The sequence below is a fragment of the Ostrea edulis genome, chromosome 3 (genome assembly GCF_947568905.1).
Source record: "Ostrea edulis chromosome 3, xbOstEdul1.1, whole genome shotgun sequence".
Taxonomy (NCBI): domain Eukaryota; kingdom Metazoa; phylum Mollusca; class Bivalvia; order Ostreida; family Ostreidae; genus Ostrea; species Ostrea edulis.
In genome coordinates this window covers 10,327,022-10,347,105 of record NC_079166.1, presented here as the reverse complement: position 1 = coordinate 10,347,105, position 20,084 = coordinate 10,327,022, and the positions used below count along the sequence as shown (strand labels likewise).

Genomic DNA, 20,084 nt, shown 5'->3' with positions numbered 1-20,084 from the left:
CACGCGATACGTATATATTCATCTATATCGTTGGTGAATTCATAATTATTTGAGCGTCCAAGTGTCATTTCTTTCACTCACAATAAATTCAGTAACCGAATCCATGTACATCTGAACTTGTCATCTTTTCATATTGAATGATAACACTTTTTACGATACGATCGAGTAATTTTCTGCTTTAAATAGGTTGAGATAAATTGTCGGTGTCTCCATTTTCAAAACAAGCAGCAAAGTTGTATTTTAGATGTTTTCCTTTGCATTGTAACCGGAACCAGTATATCGGGCAGTAATTCAGGTGATCGAATTACTAAAATATCTGTTAATTGGTTCGAGTTAGAATTCAACTCAATTAAGGGGATTCTTGAACTATGGTCAACACTTCTAAATGAAAACACTAATAAAGAGTTCCTAATTTATTAATGATAATGGGTTGGTTTAATTGATAACAAATAACAAGTTCAACAACAAAAAGATAACAAAGTTTATTTAGTGAAATAAATCAACAAAAAGGGAACATCCCAAGTTTTGGATGTGAATTAACTGATTAGATTAACGAAAAAGGACTCGATAATACAAGAAAAATCTAGCAGGTAAATGGCAGAGTCAAAAATGAAAAATATCTATACATGTCCCTACAGGGTCTTCGTTATATTGAAAACTTCCTACAAAGGGAACGAGCTACATCTTAACCTGTATAAAGTATACCTTAATATGACGAATGACCCTGAAAAATATAATGCTGAGTATAAAACCTACTGCTATCCACAAAACTTTGAAACATAACTTGGTAATGGAAAACCTACTGATACATTGAAAATCTTTGTTTAAAAAATCTAAATAATAACCTAGAGCAAAATATCCTACATATCTGCTGTTGACCTTGAGGTTACCTAGCAGTCCTGATTTTGAGCATTAAACCAAGATATTTCCTGACAACAGAGAAGTGAAAACACGCCTTGAGGTTATCATTCCTAAACAAGTGAGTAAAACTGACCAAACACAGCCTTATATACCCTGAATTCTATTCACAAACTTTAGCCAATTGACACCAAAGAAACTACCCTGATTTATCCAATCAGAAAACGGGTACCTTATTTACAAAAGCAAGAGTGACAAGATGGATGACACTTCCTGTTTACTACAAAACATGAGAATGTATCAACCATTCTCCAACTATAAAAGTACCTACGAACTAAATAACTTTCGGAAGTAAATGAACTTTAGATCAATAAAGAGCTGATTCAACTATCAGGGCTATACATACATGCGCTTTTATGACTGAAAAACATTAGATCCACCACAGTGTTTATGTCGTATGATATTGTCCCATTTGAGAATTTTTCACTTATCTAGAGACATCTCTAGCTTTAAAATGAAGTGCCACAAATTTAGCAGTATTCGATCATGGCGCTCATGTGGTTCTATATCATGTTATCACCTACTTTGATATAGAATCTCTGTTTTCAAGGTCATATCATCGCCTACTTTGATATAGAATCTCTGTTTTCAAGGTCATATCCATAAAGACAGTTACTCTGGGCGCTTGGCGAGGAAACAGTCACTATCTATGTTAAACGTTAGGCTTGACGAGACACCGAAATCGATAGAGAATTCAATGAAGGCAGTCCGGTTACAAAGCGCCCTAACCACTAGTAATCACGAGGCTACCAGTAGCTGTTATAGGCTGTCACTGCCTGTAGTTGTATATAGTAGCGATCACTCTGTATATTTGGAATGGTTGCACGTGTATAATACACGTGATATTATCATAAAATGACTTTGAAATTTTCACATGAATTTAATTATGATACATGGACCATTCCGTAAAGATGATGTAGTAATGATATTTCAACACATATCCGTCACCCCTTTTGACACTATATAGTATTTACTTAATAAGGCTTAGGTAAAGCGTGTTTGTACATCTATTACTTATGCAAAGACCCGAGACTACATTCCGATCTTATTTTGAATTAAATGTATGATTGTGAATAGATAATAAAAACAAAGAAACAAAAAGTTGAAATTTTAGTGAACCATGTATTTTTCAGCATGACATGTACACTTTATATGGAACTGGACGTTTTGAAAAAGAAGTTGGACATGTAGTACTAATGTTAACAGCTATACATATGTACGAAACATAACATGTGTGTTTCTTTGTTTTTATTATCATGCACTTTCATGATTTTGTATTTGCTCTACTTGCATCCTACCTTACGACCTCGGACTGATAAACCCTGTTGATACACAGTTATTGACATATTTAGGTCAATAATATGTTCTAGCTACCTGAAAAGTAAATATTTAACGAGCCCGGAGAACGGGGTGAATATTGTATGATGAGGGTAGCTAAAGTATTGTGTAGTTGTTTCTTAAATGGTTGAATATTTCAAAACACCGAGACTGGCGACTAGAGCCCTGGTCGGCCATCTTTGTATACAGCCAACTGGACACGTGGTCAGGGTCATTAAAATGCAAGTTTTTGTTCATTATATGACTAAATGATTTAAAGCATAGAAATCGGCTACCGAAACATGTAGAGATTACCATACGAGTCCTGATCGGTCGCCTTGATATGGGACTAGAGGACCAAGATTTAATAATTGTTTCTGTGGTTCATGATAGAAGCCATGTTTTGTTTTTGATTTTATTTTTTACACATTATAGTGCAATATAATCAAAATTGAGTAGAGACGTAAAATCCCAGTTACCAAAAAAAAAATTGTGATTCACTCGTCTCAATCTTTGACCCAATGTTGGATAAATCAAATGTTATTTCCACCTCGAAGGCACCTGCAAGTGTCTCAACCTTTGACCCGATGTTGGATAAATCAAATGGTATATCCACCTCAAAGGTACCTGCAAGTGAATATCTGATGTTGTTGGATCTCAACCAATCGGAAAGGACGGATTTATTCGATCATATAATACACGTATTACATACCGTCCCTGTTTATTTTCTGCACTTTAATTCACCAGTAATTCTCATTATTGGGAACTTTCCCATATTTCTGAAAGATTCGATACACACAAACATACAATAACAGGTTCATTTATTCTCTCGGAAACAATTATAACAAGGTTCACGAGGTCAGTAAATAACATACGTGTGTACATACACGAGGTCAGTAAATAACATACGTGTGTACATACACGAGGTCAGTAAATAACATACGTGTGTACATACACGAGGTCAGTAAATAACATACGTGTGTACATACACGAGGTCAGTAAATAACATACGTGTGTACATACATGAGGTCAGTAAATAACATACGTGTGTACATACATGAGGTCAGTAAATAACATACGTGTGTACATACATGAGGTCAGTAAATAACATACGTGTGTACATACATGAGGTCAGTAAATAACATACGTGTGTACATACATGAGGTCAGTAAATAACATACGTGTGTACATACATACATTTCTGTTCAGATACACACGTCATCAAATTCAGAGTATGATAATAAGAGAGGGGGGAAACTAATTATGGAGGACGGATTGGATATACACAGGTTGGTTTGGTTTTATTTTCAGCGACTTATAATCTGTTTTTGACATGATATCAAAAGACTTAAGACCATTTGGTCTGACAAAATATTGTTTGTTAAATATAATGTATTGTGCGAAAGTGCACTACACTCTAATATATAATGAAATGCATCTGCTACATGTATATTGCACGTATTATGTATATATTGTAAAGGTGTTTATTGACGCGTGGGGGTAATTTACACTAATTACACGATCACGTTATAACAGTGAAAACTTCCCACATGCGTATACTTATAAATATTTGATATGTCATACCCAGTTACCGCGTATTTTCCCCCACTCGTAAGTTTGGACGTGGAGAAACGCTTTTAACCCCCGACGTAAACATTTTTACAGCAACCTTTTATTCAGTGTCCATCTTCCCAGCTCGAGTGGTTGTCAGTGATTCTATGTATTTCCGGAGCTTAAGTGGCAAATACTTTCAAAATTCAAAGTTGGATTTAAAGGGTTTATATATACATTTGTAACACCCTTAAATGGAGGTCCTCAGAATTTACAACGTGTAACGATAAAAAAAAAAAAACGTGGAGTTGACAGCAAACTGTAAATGTTTTATGTTTATGCATGTCTTCATGTATTTGTCTGTTTTAACTTTGATTAGTGTATTCTGAGTATACCATGTACGTGTACTTTCAACTATTTGGTTGCAAATGAAAAACAAAATCAAATCAAATCTAAGATACGTACAGTCCTAAATACACATACGGGTCCGAAAAATGAATGGAGGTTAAAAATATATGAAAGTAAAACTCGGGCATTGACCGATCAAAACTGTGAAAATCGACACGAATATTACTTCTCTAACTTATATTCTAATCTAAGAATAACATTGCATTGTATAATTTCAATATATGTTCATAATACGAATACATGTATTTCATTTCATGTCACATTGGTACATATATTATCTTGATTGATTTTGCAAACTTTGTCATTTTGAAGGCTATTTGGGGAGAGGGGTGTTTTGTTCTTATGTTTTTAAAACATCGAGAAACTTTATATTCATATACAATATTCGCTATTTCACAGACGTTTCTATGAAAGATATTATTTATGTTTTATGTGTAGTAATTTACAAGAACGATCGGGGTATATTTCAGACCCCATATCTGCAGACAGCTCAACACTACCCTTCAATAAATGTATTTTTGACTCCTGATCCTTTGTTAACAACATTTTATACACCTGTAGCCAAATGGAAGAAAATAGCAGCCTCGTTTTCGGACTGCATGTTTGCTTGTCCATTAAAGCGCAAGAGTAGCTTGCAATGAATAAATACGAAACTAAGCACTGTTGCTGTGCATCAAGGAACGTAGCCATGCTCTATCAATATACCCTACCGGATCTCCCTATAGGGAAAAGAGTACCAATTCATTTCCCATATACCTCAATGTTAACCTTTGACCCTCTCACTAATTAACTATATCGATTTTAAACAAATGCCTGCAAACATTTCAAAGTTCATTCCAAGTGTTGATAAAACATGACAAAAAATATATAGGGTCCCGTGCCTTTTATAGGCCATATTTGTACTTTTTTACAACACATAGCAATCTGCAGTAAATTACACACTTCATTTTAAGCACACCCCTACCACAGTAATTTCCTCAGTCATTTCTCGATTTTGTGCGATAATTTTTCATCCTGACAATTAATTTGAACCTCTATAATATTTCTTTCAATTCCAAATAATTTTACTCTTGATATTAGCCAATCACGCAACACCTAGACATTTATACCTCCGCTCAATCTTGGGTAAACTGCGTCCGGGTTACGCATACGGGGGTTTGGTACTCTAATTCCCTAACAGCGACACAGACTGACTTCTGACCTATATAGAAACCATCGACTACAGTTCACGACTCTATCCATTGCATGCAAGCACATCTATCAGCAGAGGTCCATTGGTTTTTAGTGGTTACCAGAATGTATTTACATTTCCAATGGTTTTGCCTTTGATATCTTTCCAGACTGTATTGATAGCTATCTCTTCGTGAATGCGCTGCAAAAAACTACTTGATAAATATTACAGTACGTCCGTTTGAACGCTTGGATGTTCCGACAGAAATAAAAGTGGATTATAAATATATGTCTATTATATAAGAACTATATAATTGATTACATTTTTTAAAAAGACATGAGCTTTATGAACTGCAGTGCTTCACGCCTTACTGCCTACATATTTTCTACATGTATGAAGAGCTAAAGCTTATTTCTTAAATCACACGCTAAAACCGTATACTGTATAGGAAGGGATGAATGTTGATGGCGCAACGAGTGTATCTTTCAAACTGGAAAAACAAAATGGGGTTCATATTTTGTGAGCGTTTACTAGACGCCAACTTTGTGCCAAATATGAGCTACTAATTGCATGGACCCTGAGCTCCACGCAGAGAGGTTAAACCTGATAAGGTGAGTTTGTGCCCGCACATGCGTACGTTTTCACTGAAGCCAATCGGAACTTCTCGATTTGATACAAAAGGCTAGACGATGTTCCGAATGCACCAGAGCTTGGTGACACGACCTGTATTATAGATACAAGTAAAGCTTTTCAAAAAAGCTTGCCGTCTTTAGCAGCAACTTTATAGAGCGAAGTTGAATTATGTCCCTTGTCTTCATTATTGAATTGAGCTAAAATAAATAATCTCACGGACATCATGCCTACAAAGCTGTGTCCTGATTCCCATTGTAAAAGTTTGTATTTATGAAGGGTATATGTACTGGAAATCAAATTCACTGTTCCCTGTATTAGCACTGATTAAAGCCTCTATATCAAATGAAACTGAGATTTTCAGTGTGTATATCAAAATATTTATTTTTTAACAAAGTTATGAAACAAAACAAACTAAAAAGATTTAAATTGCTCAAATTTGCATAAAAATTATTCTTGCATATTGTACAGTACAACTGCTTTAGAAATTAACCAGGATAAAGACCTGAGAATATTGTAATAGTTTTGCCAAAAATTATATCATAAAATACATATCAGCAATCAAGAGTGAATTCATCAAAATTCTAAGTTAAATTGAATAAAAATTCTTGTGATTCAACGTTAATTCACAGATATAAATACCATTGTGTCTCTGATTTAAATCATGAAAAAACGTCACTCTATGATATGTAAGAAAAAATATGAAACAATCACACATAATTAACTATACTTCTGGAAGTCCCTGAAAATGCATAAATTAGACTCGTTTACCTAAATTGTAATAACAGGTGGATGGATTATTCTTTTGCATGCTTTAAAAAACAGTGATCCTCATTTTTAAGTCAAGCCTTATTTATTCTTATGTAATTCTTAGCTTAAGGTATCATTAAAACTGTTTTGTAGGGATTAGCCCTACCGAATAGACAATTCCCAAAACACAAGCAATCAAAACAAAAAACGGCGGGTTTTTCTGTTTTTTCTGTTTGTATGCAAAAATGAAAACATTGCTGTAAATGAAGTAACCAAAGAAATGCTTTGTATTAGTTGCTTTTAAAAAAGTAATGTGTCAATTTCAGGAATTGCATTTTTCTTTTGTTCGTTTTGTCGATTTTTTAAAGATTGAAAATCTTGAAAAATTGTTAAGTCGTACGAAAATTAGAACACCAGAAAATTATCTCCCTTTCCTTGACGAGCATTTCAACCAATGAAATAATTGAAAATTTTCACTTCATGCACTTTCTACCAATGAAAAAAGAGAGGAAGTGCAAAGTCCGAAGACTGTAAAACACTTCAACTCTGTATACCGTCTTCCTTGGAAGACGGTAATGACCGAATAGGGTAGCACGTGGCTGGACACAGTCAGAACAGCGACATTCAAGCTTGTGATCATCAATATTTTGTTCCCATGCTTATATTAATTGGATTAAGGTATTTCTTGCCAGATTTATATCACTAGATTAGAAACTCAAACGTTTGAGTCTTAATTTTGAGGTTAAAGGTCAAAGCTACACTTGAAATATTTCATATCATTTAGGCCTATACAGTTTTATACAGTGTATATATCATTACAGCTCTAGCAATATGACTGCAGTGAAATATTTGTATGTTTCCAATTTTTATTTCAATATAGAAAATGAAGTTTTGGTCAGAAACACACGCCTATGGTCCATGTATTGCAGTCCTTTTTTTTTAAAGGGAAATAACTTGTGTCTCTTACTACAGAGGACTGAGTCAATTAATCAACAATAGATGAACATGTAGACATATTTCAGAAATAACACCACTATTTGTTCATGATGAAAACATTAAATTCTCTGTAAACTCGTCAAAGAAAAAGAAAAAGAATATGGCTATTCCTCTATATATGTGAACCCTCATCCCTGCGACCATCAACAAAACTTGTCTTCTGGTGGATGTCAAATCGCGTGTGTTTGAATAATTTAGTTTCCTACAAGTGAAAAAATTCCGTTAAAATAATTTTTCTCAATTTTTCTAGGAAGTCTTACTTTCATCTGGGTAAGTGAACTTATCACCAAGCGTGGTAAGTCCCATTTATCGACGATAAATGCACTCACTGTTGCAAGCGCGATAACTCGTCCTATTCCCGCGTATCATACATTTTTACACATGATCACGGTATCATGCTGAGAGCTTCCAGAAGTAGAGCCAGTCAGGCCAGATCACCCTACACAAGACCGGAAGTAGAGTCAGTAAGGCCGGATCACCCTACACTAGACCGGAAGTAGAGCCAGTAAGGCCATACCACCCTACACTAGACCGGAAGTAGAGCCAGTAAGGCCAGATCACCAGGGCTACACTAGAGCCCCCCCCCCCCTCCCCACTCGTGACACAGTGACAGTCGGCAGCAGACCACCGCATCTTCCAGTATTCCATATTTTTATTCTATTAAATTGAATTATTTTCAGATGTCAATCTTATCATTTTTCTAGTTGCAGAACTGTAGCTCTCTGAAACAAGAGGCCCATGGGCCACATCGCTCACCTGAGTCACCTTGGTCCATATCAGAAGACTTTCCCTATATATTTGCATGTAAAACCGTAGTCCCTAATATGTTTTACGGCGTGACCGTTTTTGAGGGCGAAGCAAAAATGTTTTGGCATTAGTATCTATATCCAAAACAGGACAAAAATAACCCGAAGTTAGCACGAGGACAGAGCTGTATCAAAGCATCCTAATTTTGGACATTTGATCCGCCTATATATTGAACGCGGGAAATATAACGCAATCGATGTAAACAGTACTTTGTGACGTCATATTCAGCGTCGTTATTTAGCAAATTTACAAACATAGCGTTTGAACCACAACAAAAAACATGGCGTTAATCGTGGAGTGATTATATATGGTTAAGAAAATAAGATTTACAGGTTTTTACGGATTTTATGTAACATCTCAGAACGACGTGAACTAGGGTAGACGAGATTCAAAATGGAGGAATACATGTCCACGCGCTAATATTCGAATCGACGCCATTGGTACCAAACTTTTCAAGTTCCATAGGTATGGTTTAATTTTTCATTATTTTCCTTTTATATTTTCCTTCGGACCGTGAGAGGGCTTCGCCCTCTATTATGGCCACCAACCTACCCCTGGAGGACATGGTTTTTACAAACTTAAATCTACACTATGTCAGAAAGCTTTCATGTAAATGTGAACTTCTTTGCCCAATGGTTCTTGAGAAGAGGATTTTTAAAGATTTTTCCTATATATTTGTATGTAAAACTTTACCCCCCCCCTTGTGGCCCCATCCTACCCCCAGACCCCCAGGGGCCATGATTTGAAGAAACGTGAATCTGCATCATGTCAGAAAACTTTCATGTAAATATCAGCTTTTCTGGCTCAGTGGTTCTTGAGAAAAAGATTTTTAAAGATTTTCCCTATATATTTGTATGTAAAACTTTGATTCCCTATTGTGGCCCCATCCTACCCCAGGGGGCCTTGATTTGAACAAACTTAACTCTGCACTGTTAGGAAGCTTTCATGTAAATATCAGCTTTTCTAGCTCAGTGGTTCTTGGGAATAAGATTTTTAACGGTTGTCCCTATATATTTGTATGTAAAACTTTGATCCCCTATTGTGGCCCCATCCGACCCCCGGGGGTCATGATTTTAATAAACTTGAATCTGCACTATATCAGAAAGCTTTCCAGTTAATATCAGCTTTTCTGACTTAGTGGTTCTTGAGAAGATTTTTAAATATTTTCTTTATATATTTGTATGTAAAACATTGATCCCCTATTGTGGCCCCATCCGACCCCCGGGGGCCAAGATTTTAACAAACTTGAATCTGCATTATGTCAGAAAGCTTTTATATAAATCTCAGCTTTTCTGGCTCAGTGGTTCTTGAGAAGAAGATTTTTAAAGATTTTTCCTATATATTTTTATGTAAAACTTTGATCTCCTATTGTGGCCCCATCCAACCCCCGGGGGCCATGATTTTAAAAATTCAAAATCTGCACTACCTAACAAAGCTTATCTATAAATTTCATCTTTTCTGGCCCAGTGGTTCTTGAGAAGATTTTTTAATGACCCTACTCTATTTTTACCTTTTCTTGTTTATCTCCCCTTGAAAGGTGGCCTGGCCCTTTATTTTAACAATTGAAAATTCCCTTTACCTAAGGATGTTTTGTGCCAACTTTGGTTGAAATTGGCCTGGTTTTTGAGAAGAAGTCAAAAATGTTAAAAATTTACAGACGGACAGACAGACAGACGGACGAACGCCGGAACACGGTGATCAGAAAAACTCACTTGAGCTTGTAGCTCAGGTGAGCTAAAAATATTGTAGCGGAACAGAGAGCTACAGATCCACCCCTTATAAACCTTCGATTTACGGCGCACAAAAAGCTGCGCACGGTTGGGGCCTGATATCGCTGTATTCTTGTTTTGCTGTCTCATGAATTTAATATTTAAAAAAATTCTTAACATATTTTCCTGCTATACTTGTGTCCAAACATACCTTCAAATATCCCTTAAAGCACCATATGACCTGAAAACTCGCAGCTTTTGATGATTTCGTTCGTTGACGTAGCCATGTTAGGTAGCCAGTCAATTCGAATCCCGGTTCATTTCCATACTTGCACAATAACATCTAGATGTGAACTAATATCCCCACAAATATTTTAGCTAAATGTTTTAAATGATATACCATCCCAGTTCCTTTAAATAATAATTATTCAAATAGCTAAACTCACGGCAATGCGGTTTTCATTAGTTTGGTCCGATCTCCACCTCTGCCACACGAGTGTTAAGGACCATAATGGGCTTTTGTAGCATTTTTTAGGTCACCTGAATGATTCAGGTGACCTATTGCTATCTGTTTTTGTCCGTCATCGTTCGTCGTGCGTTAACATTTGAACATTTTCAGCTTCTTCTCTGAAACCCCTCTACCAAAATTGTGAAATTCATGGCCCCTAGGGCAGGGGTTCTTGTGTTAGGGTGGGGCTCTATTGGTCATATAGTGAAAATGTAGAAATGCTTTGAAAATCTTCTCTGTCTCTGGGTATTAAGTAGACAAACTAATAGCATGGTAATGAAGAGCAAGGATGCCTGTTTAAAAATTGTGAAATTCATGGCCCCTGGATTAGGGGTTCTGGTGCTAGGGTGGGGCTCTATAAGTCATATAGTGAAAATGCATTATTTCTTTGAAAATCTTCTTCTCTGTCCTTGGGTATTAAGTAGACAAACCAATAGCATGGTTATGATGAGCAAGGATGCCTCTTTCAAAATTGTGAAATTCATGGCCCCTGGGTCAGGGGTTCTGGTATTAGGGTGGGGCCCTATTGATCATATGGTGAAAATGCATTTTATTTCTTTGAAAATCTTCTCCTCTGCTGCTGGGTATTAAGTAGACAAACTAATAGTATGATAATGATGATCAAGGATGCTTCTTTCAAAACTGAAATTTATGGCCCCTGGGTCGGGGGTTCTGGTGCAAAGGCGGGGCTGATTGATTATATAGTGAAAATGCAATATTTATTTGAAAATCTTCTGTTTTGGTCCGTCGTCGTGCGTCGTGCGTTAACATTTGAACATTTTCAGCTTCTTCTCTGAAACCCCTGAACCAATTTCAACCAATTTTGGCATATAGCATCTGTGGGTGGAGGGGAACAAAAATTGTGAAATTCGTGGTCCCTGCCCACCTGGGGCCTGAGGGGTGGGGCAAAAACCATCAAAATGAGTGTAATTTTTAAAAAATCTTCTTTACTCCTGGACATCAAGAAGCCAAACTGTGGGCATAATTATAATGAGCGTTGAGCCCTCTACCAAAATTGTGAAATTCGTGGTCCCTGGGGCAGGGGTTCTTGTGTTAGGGTGGGGCTCTATTGGTCATATAGTGAAAATGTAGAAATTCTTTGAAAATCTTCTTATATTGGTTTTATCTAAGGAGTAAATAACCCTTTTCTTTATGATGTCTCAGACCTAGGTTTTTTAAAAAGGATTATTGATTGAACATAAAAATGACACATGTACTTCATGACCACATAGCTATTCAATGTTTCTTCCATCCAAAAGTAAAATTCTTATATTTAAACACAAACCTAATTCAAACATTGGAAGGTTGTTACATGATACTCAGGTGACCTATAAGGCCCCTGGGCCTCTTGTCATTAATCAAGAGCTTATTTTACCTTTAGAAAAAATATATTTTTTAATTTCTATTTATTATTCGTATTGATGATAAATGAAGAGTGAATATATAACTTATAACGAATTTTATGAATGACCGGCTACTTAACATGGCTACGTCAACAAACGTTTTAATGAATATTTGAAGGTATGTTTGGTCGACACAAGTACAGTAGGAAAATATGTTAAGAATTTTTAATATTAAATTTATGAGATAGCAACACAAGAATACAACGATATCGGGTCTCAACCGTGCGCAGCTTTTTGTGCGCCGTATTTCAAAGGTTTTTATAAGGGGTGAATCTGTAGCTCTCTGTTAGTCACAATATTTTTTTCAGAGAGCTACAGTTCTCCAGTTACATTTTTTGAGAGTCGCCTAGCCATTACAGGGCTGTATATCAATGATCTACTATTTCTTGTGAAGTAATCAAAAGTTTGTTGGATGAAAAAATGCCAAGAAATTATCAGAGAGAGAGTATTATTTATAAACTGGAGATGTATTATTATTTTTTTTAGAATCTTGCAAGCAATGAATAGGCCTACTTGAAATCTTAATGATAATAAGTAAAATAGTGAACTTCAGATGAATGTTTCGTCTAACGTGTACATATCTGGTTACAGAACCAGTACATATATAGGTCTCCGCATAATACTAGTATAAGGAAGACACTAGCACTTTAAAGAGGGTGTTGCACAGAAGCGGGAATTTTCCCAAATCGGAGCTCCGTGCCAACATTTATGACGTAGAACTGACCTTCATTCATATTTATACTCATTGCGCATTTGTCATTTAAATACCTGAAGGATTCCCCAGTACTAGGGACAAGCCTAATACATTTTATGTGTCAATACATTATACATGTAGTCTATAAACAATTTTTGAAATCGTGAAATTTAAATTGTCTTCTTTTTTTTCCTGAGTATCAGATACAATGTATACGGTTACATGTTACGAGTGTATCAAATATTTAATATTTTATACTACTACAGTCCAAAAGCTGTTATACTCGTATGTATTATTTTCTACAACCAACAATTGGCTACTGTACATGACTCTGGCCACAAAACAATATATGGGAAGTTTAATACGCATTAATAAAATTCAACATTATTCAAAGTGCATGCATCTGTAAAAATTGATTCAACATAGCAATTTGCTACTGGAATACATATAAACTCAAACTGTTTAACGGTTATTTACCTCGTTTGGCCTTAAAGTTTTTCTTCCAAAACTTTGCAAAGTTCACAACAGCTTTTCGTAAAAGGCACCGTGCCTTTATCAACAACTTTCATTCAGAAAAACATACAAGTTCTCGTGAGCAGCCTTGACTATCAAAACACAGGTATTGCATGCTGTATTCGGCGTGTTTGTTGTGAGTCTTATTCACAAACTAAACAGTGTCCAGGTTGAAAGCTTTTTTTCAAACTCGGAACATGGTAATAAACATTTTTAAAAACTAGAAGCGTGTTTCAATTAAGAAAAAAAAAATCTAGATGGAAAGGGAATATGAAAAAAAAAAAATATGTTCCTGAGGGAGTCGAACCCGGTCGACGACCTTATCCACTGAACCACGCAGTAGACCATACATTACTGAGGAAATTTAACGTACAGGTGAAGTAGAAAATAATACTAGTGAAGTCGTTTCGATTTTTTTAATTTTACAAAAAATGCCCTCGTGAAACAAAATTTCAAAGCGACAGTTTTTCAGAGGAAAACTCGAAGAATATGCTCATGCTGAATTTATTTTGTTTCACGGAGGCAGTTTTTCTGAAATTCGGGGATACCCCTCCATTTTAACACTAAAAATCATAAAAATCGCTTATTGCTTGATTTACACTCGAAATATTTTGGCTAATTTTGTCAATACACGTCTTTTAAACTTATTTTCAAAAATTATTGAATCAAGACATACGTCCGAATAGGTTTTGTCATATATTTGAATAACTTAAATTTTTCGATCTTTCGTGCAACACCTCTAGGGAAATTAACATGAGACGTGCAACACCTTCTTTGACTCATCAAACGAGTACTGGCCTAATTGAAAGACTCCCTGAAGACGAAAGCATATGGAAAACTTCATTTATTTACTATGACAATGTTGGTCATTGTGCAGCTGTGTTTAAACCTTTTAATCTGAAGTAATCGGCTTTTAGATATATGAAGTCCTACAGAATTTGAAATATTTATTATTGTTGAAATATTAATTCAAAAGAAAGAAAAATTACACATACCAAATTAAAAAAAATAACCAACAGAATTCAAGGTACACAAACCAGTGTCCAGTATAAGTGTTTTAGTACGCACACGGTACACGTAGAATACGAAAGTAAATGAATGGATTCCGTTTTTCTATAAATAAACTATACCGAAATACCAGATTTAATTTTAGATTGCGCCATAGTTGTACTAAGAGAAGAAATATGGCAATCATCCTCTACTGTCAAACCTTGAGAAAACTGCAGGATACTGAGAGCTCCAGATAGTGGTTGTAATACACGTGACTACATGTATTCCCTTGGTGATCCCGGACACAATCATGACAGCAGGACAAGAAAAACAAGAACGAGTTGTCGTTCTTTGTAAGTATTTAGAAGACCAAAAGCATGGAGATAAAATGGAAAACTTTGAATTGTTTCGATAAAGAAGGAAAATGATAAGTGAAGAAAATATTATATACACTGTATTGTCACGTATTTGAGGAATTGTATATTCATTACATACTTTTACATTGCTTTTGAAATTCTTTTTTTTTTTCCATAAATGTCTATATATAAGTTTATGGGCGGATCTAGGTGTTCGAGTTAGGAAATCATGAAGTTGGGCGAGATGCCATCTTCACAAGTCAAGGGTTATGGATTCGCAGTGTGACGTAACGAATCAATAACCCTTGAGTTGTGAAGATGGCGAGATGCATGTCTTGTGGGCCAGTATAGGTCCCCAGCGGGTCAGGTTAAGCCCTTGGGTCTAAGCACCCCCTCCTCCGAGTCCTGGAAGGAGAGAGATTATGTATTTCATAAAACAAATGTTCAAGCGCAGATTCTTCTGAAAATGCCCGTTTCTTACTGATATGAATTTGTAACTGGATGTACATGTACTAGTACTTTGAAACTTTCCATATCCAATTACTCTAAAATAATTAACTCTGAAGTAGCAGTAATATACATAGGCCTATACATGATCTGTAATTTGAACATGAAGATATGTGCATATATTCTTTATTTCATTTTTCTGTTCATTTCGATAGAAACCCTTCGTAATTAAGTAAACCAGAGCTTTAATTATTTTATACGTTTTCTGTATTCGTTATTTTCTTAGATCAGTAAGATAGACACGTGAACAAAATGTGATAATCATGTTTGATATTCCCATTCCTTTATAAACAACATTCACAATTTATTATAATAAATAGTTTCCTCTTTCCTTAAAGGTGATGTACAATATATTGTATACATCATTGAAATCAATTGAAAAATATTAGTAGTTTCTAAATTTATTGTCCTGTTTTCCAAAAACCAATTAAGATACACTAATATTTTATTTATTTATTTATTTTTGTGTGTTTCACCGCAGCTGTTAGGTCATGAGTATCCAATCATTAGAATTCGTGGATCCCTCTGGGCTCAGTGACATAGAAGAAAAAATGAGGGATAGAATCCAGAATAATGAGCGACTGTTAGAGAGAAAAGGCAAAACCTCTCAGCGTTCCGTCAACACAAGTTCACAACTTGAGGAATTCAGACCCTCTGTGATTGAGAGAGAAATGGAGTACATAAAACCCTGTATTGACAAGACGTCTCAATATCTGAGGGCTACAGACAACCAAATCAAATCTTCTGGAAGGAAAAGAACGGTGACCGGTAAGGAAAGCAATAAGAGAGCAAAGGTTTCATTGGATGAAGAAAAAATCTGCAGCTATCCCATGGAGTTTATTGAGAAATCAGAGGCACGGCGTGTGTGTCTGGGGCGCTGTATTCAACAGATAGCAGTTGTTAAAGTTGATGATATCAGCCCCGGCGACCATCTAGTGTACCAACGCCCGGGCTATCAACATCACGCCATTGTAGTGAGTATAAATAAAATCGACAAGTTCACTGCTGATGTAATAGTGATTCACAAAAGTGGCAATGCCGGAGACGTATTCCAGGGGTTGATAAAATACGTTTTAACCATTGGACAAAGTAGTCCTAAAGGTCGTCTGATGGAAGAAAAGTTCGAAAATGTCGATGTAAGGTCGACCTGTTTGTTCGTTGTAAAATACAAAACTTACCCGTACACTCCGGAACAGATTATTCAGAGAGCACGTGATCAGTTGGACAAATCAAAATCTTCGGAATATAATTTGGCGAATAACAATTGCGAACACATAGTCACGTGGTGTGTGACTGGCGAATGGTACAGCGACCAAATCAACAGTTTGTGGATCAATGTCAGAAACAGATTAAAACCTTTCTGTGAGGACACGGCTTCCCTGGAAAAGCTAGAGGACATGCGGCGATGTGAATTAATCTGTGACGAATGTTATTCTAAGTGCAAAACGGGCGGGGAAGACAAAACAATGCCATAATTAAATGCTTGAGCATATAAACAATAATTTATTTCAAGTAAGATGTGTACATTTTTATCTCCGTAAATGATCAAGCAATAAAGTGGAAAATAGTTTTACACTCACAATTATACATATGTAGTGGTCATTCATGATATAAATACTATGATGACTGTTATCACAATATACAATATTTTAAATGGATGCCAACAAGACATAGTCAGTTATTCAGCTACAGTTACGCTGGCATGTAAGCAGTTCCAGTTGCAGACACTTTCAAAATGCTTCCATTTTTCTGGTCCGTTATAAGTTTCATTGTGCCTTCCACGACAGTTTGCACCCTGTAAATAATACAAAAATTAACGTAGTTCCACCATCCTGTGACATCACAAGTCAATGATTTGATAAGATTTATGCAAGACAGGGACATAAATTTTTATTGGAGTCTTTCTCAATAGTCATTGTAAAAAATCTTAACCATAAAATAATTCAAAAGTCTCAGTTATATATTAATAATCAATTATATGTTTCAAAATATTGAATCCAAGGGTAATAACTCTGTTTTCGTTAAATTATTCATCACGTCCATTATGCGATAAATTTCCTTTATCTTTCACAAACAATTTGTATATTTTTTAAAGAAACGGTTTCATGAAATTGTTATCAATACCACTATATCGATTTTGTGAAATTTTGATAATGCTGTTGGGGGGAAAATTGCACTTTTCTGACGTTGATAAATTCTTTTACAGGCATAAGTGTGACGTTGATAACATGTATAATTGTGACGTTGATAACAGGTATAAGTGTGACGTTGATAACAGGCATAAGTGTGACGTTGATAACAGGTATAATTGTGACGTTGATAACATGTATAAGTGTGACGTTGATAACAGGTATAATTGTGACGTTGATAACAGGTATAATTGTGACGTTGATAACAGGCATAAGTGTGACGTTGATAACAGGTATAAGTGTGACGTTGATAACATGTATAAGTGTGACGTTGATAACATGTATAATTGTGACGTTGATAACATGTATAAGTGTGACGTTGATAACATGTATAAGTGTGACGTTGATAACAGGTATAAATGTGACGTTGATAACAGGCATAAGTGTGACGTTGATAACAGGTATAAGTGTGACGTTGATAACAGGTATAAGTGTGACGTTGATAACAGGTATAAGTGTGACGTTGATAACAGGTATAAATGTGACGTTGATAACAGGTATAAGTGTGACGTTGATAACAGGTATAAGTGTGACGTTGATAACAGGTATAAATGTGACGTTGATAACAGGTATAAGTGTGACGTTGATAACAGGTATAAGTGTGACGTTGATAACAGGTATAAATGTGACGTTGATAACAGGTATAAGTGTGACGTTGATAACATGTATAAGTGTGACGTTGATAACAGGTATAAGTGTGACGTTGATAACAGGTATAAGTGTGACGTTGATAACATGTATAAGTGTGACGTTGATAACATTATAAGTGTGACGTTGATAACATGTATAAGTGTGACGTTGATAACATGTATTAGTGTGACGTTGATAACAGACATAAGTGTGCTAATTCATAAAAAAAAAATTATTTGATCCCGAAACATACTTCTTTTATCATTTTTATTCGTTACTAAGATATATTATTTGAAGAATCAACAATCAAATATAAGATTGAACCTATAATTCTAGAAGGGTGGAATTACCTTAAGATGATTAAATTGGTGGTGAGTTGACTGTGACTATTGATAAATAACATGGTTTGTACATACTTGAGCAAGCCGTGTTCTTCTATCATTTGATATGCTGCCTTGGCATCTACTAGTTTGTCTTCAAGATTCTGAACGAAGGACGTATCGGTGAATCCAGGACATATACTGCAGAGGACAACGCCATGGCCAGCTATCTCCGATTGACTCTATAAAAATACATAGTAAAGTAGTTCATTATCAAGTGCGGATCCAGGGGGCACTCCGCCGGAAATTGATCAAAAACACATAATTTTGTCTCTGTATATTCAGTTGTAAAAACAAAATACGTGTAAATGCTAAACTATCTGTAGTATCGGATGGACCCCCCCCCCCCTTTAATAAGATTGCGAGGGTTGAACCCCCCACAAAATTGTTATAAATTATGCAGTTGTACAAATTTTTATTTAATGTGTTGATGGAGTAAAACTGGCACGATAGTTACCGCGAGTCTATACATTAACATGCAACCGTACCGCACTAGTAAGACTAAAAAGGCGCAGCTATTGTGCTTTGATTCTGTCCAGGATAATTTCTCTCGGCTGTTGTGTAGGTAATTTTGCTGCAATGGATGGTTACAGGGTGTCGTAAAATGTACCGCGTTTTGTGTGTAAGGAGGTAAGGGGGCTGATGCAGAGTAATGTTTGTGACAATTATCATATGTTAACAGTACGTCGAAGGACAGGATCATTCTCTGTAAGGCGCTTCACGAGATGGTGATACTGTACTGTGTAAAACAAAAACAAAAAAACACGTTTATGTGTTGTTTTAGGTCCCAATCAAGACTTGCGCTCATGGAGAGACGTCACTAGGTTATAGATGAAGTGTCACAAACTCGGTCTACTCGAGGCCATAGCAGTGAGGGTTCTTTATCCTGCCATCGCCTACCGAGGTACAGGACTTTTGTTTTACGTCATATCCGAAAGATGCTCACGTCTAATACCGATCGCTTGATGAAGGAACCCCCCACCTACCTACATGTACATGTAAACAACATAGATTAAATGTGGCACTAGGATTAAAAATCAAAACTGGGACCCCGGCCAGGTTGCAAAGCGAAAACCCTTAACCACTAGCTTCGGAATAAATGACATTGTTGTCTGTTTGATATTTGAATTTTATTGGGGGTGGGTTTTTTTTTTGGTTTTTGGGGTGTTTTCTTTTTTTTTTTTTTTTTTTCTTTTTTTTTTTGTATTAGGGGTATAAGAACTCTAGAAACATAAAGTAATTTGTAAATCGAATAAGTAGAAATTTTCCCCATGCTTCCATTCTTCTATATACCTCAAAATATAACCAAGATATTTTATTTCTGATACTAGTATTCATATTTTGTAATTTACATGAAACTTGTTTACATTCGTATGTCAAAATGAAAAGTCGGTGTTTTCCATCGAGAGAAAAACTAACACATATTAACAACAACAAAAGATTACCCCCGACAAAACAATAGTAAAAAGCCAACATTTTCTTTTAACATTTAGACAAGACGTAGCCCCGGGTCGTCAGTCTCCTTATAGGTCATGTACACCCAAGTGTGTTCGCAATTACTTTTTGTGTTCGCCAATCGAAGGGTAACAAGAGGCCCATGGGCCACATCGCTCACCTGAGTCACCTTGGTCCATATCAGAAGATTTTCCATATATAT

The 20,084-nt window shown here is 35.7% G+C and overlaps 2 protein-coding genes across 3 annotated transcripts in view; one reads left to right on the top strand and one right to left on the bottom strand.

Annotated features, from left to right (window-relative positions):
• The first annotated feature begins 14,482 nt into the window (after positions 1–14,482).
• Positions 14,483–16,860, top strand: LOC125676133 (uncharacterized). 2 transcript variants are annotated; one of them, XM_056159983.1, is made up of 2 exons: positions 14,483–14,722; positions 15,710–16,860. In XM_056159983.1, the coding sequence occupies exon 2, from the start codon at positions 15,720–15,722 to the stop codon at positions 16,701–16,703; it is 984 nt and encodes a 327-aa protein (XP_056015958.1). In that variant the 5' UTR covers positions 14,483–14,722; positions 15,710–15,719; the 3' UTR covers positions 16,704–16,860. The 2 variants fall into 2 exon arrangements, with proteins under 2 accessions (XP_056015958.1, XP_048769997.2); XM_048914040.2 differs by having other exon boundaries at positions 14,514–14,718; positions 15,710–16,797.
• Positions 16,704–20,084, bottom strand: part of LOC125676138 (15-hydroxyprostaglandin dehydrogenase [NAD(+)]-like) — a 10,282-nt gene continuing 6,901 nt past the window's right edge. Inside the window, exons 6-7 of the mRNA XM_048914044.2 lie at positions 18,464–18,609; positions 16,704–17,023 (exon numbers count right to left, since the gene is read on the bottom strand). Coding sequence (XP_048770001.1) covers positions 16,921–17,023; positions 18,464–18,609 — 249 coding nt within the window. The 3' untranslated portion in view covers positions 16,704–16,920. The remainder of the gene's footprint in view (positions 17,024–18,463; positions 18,610–20,084) is intronic.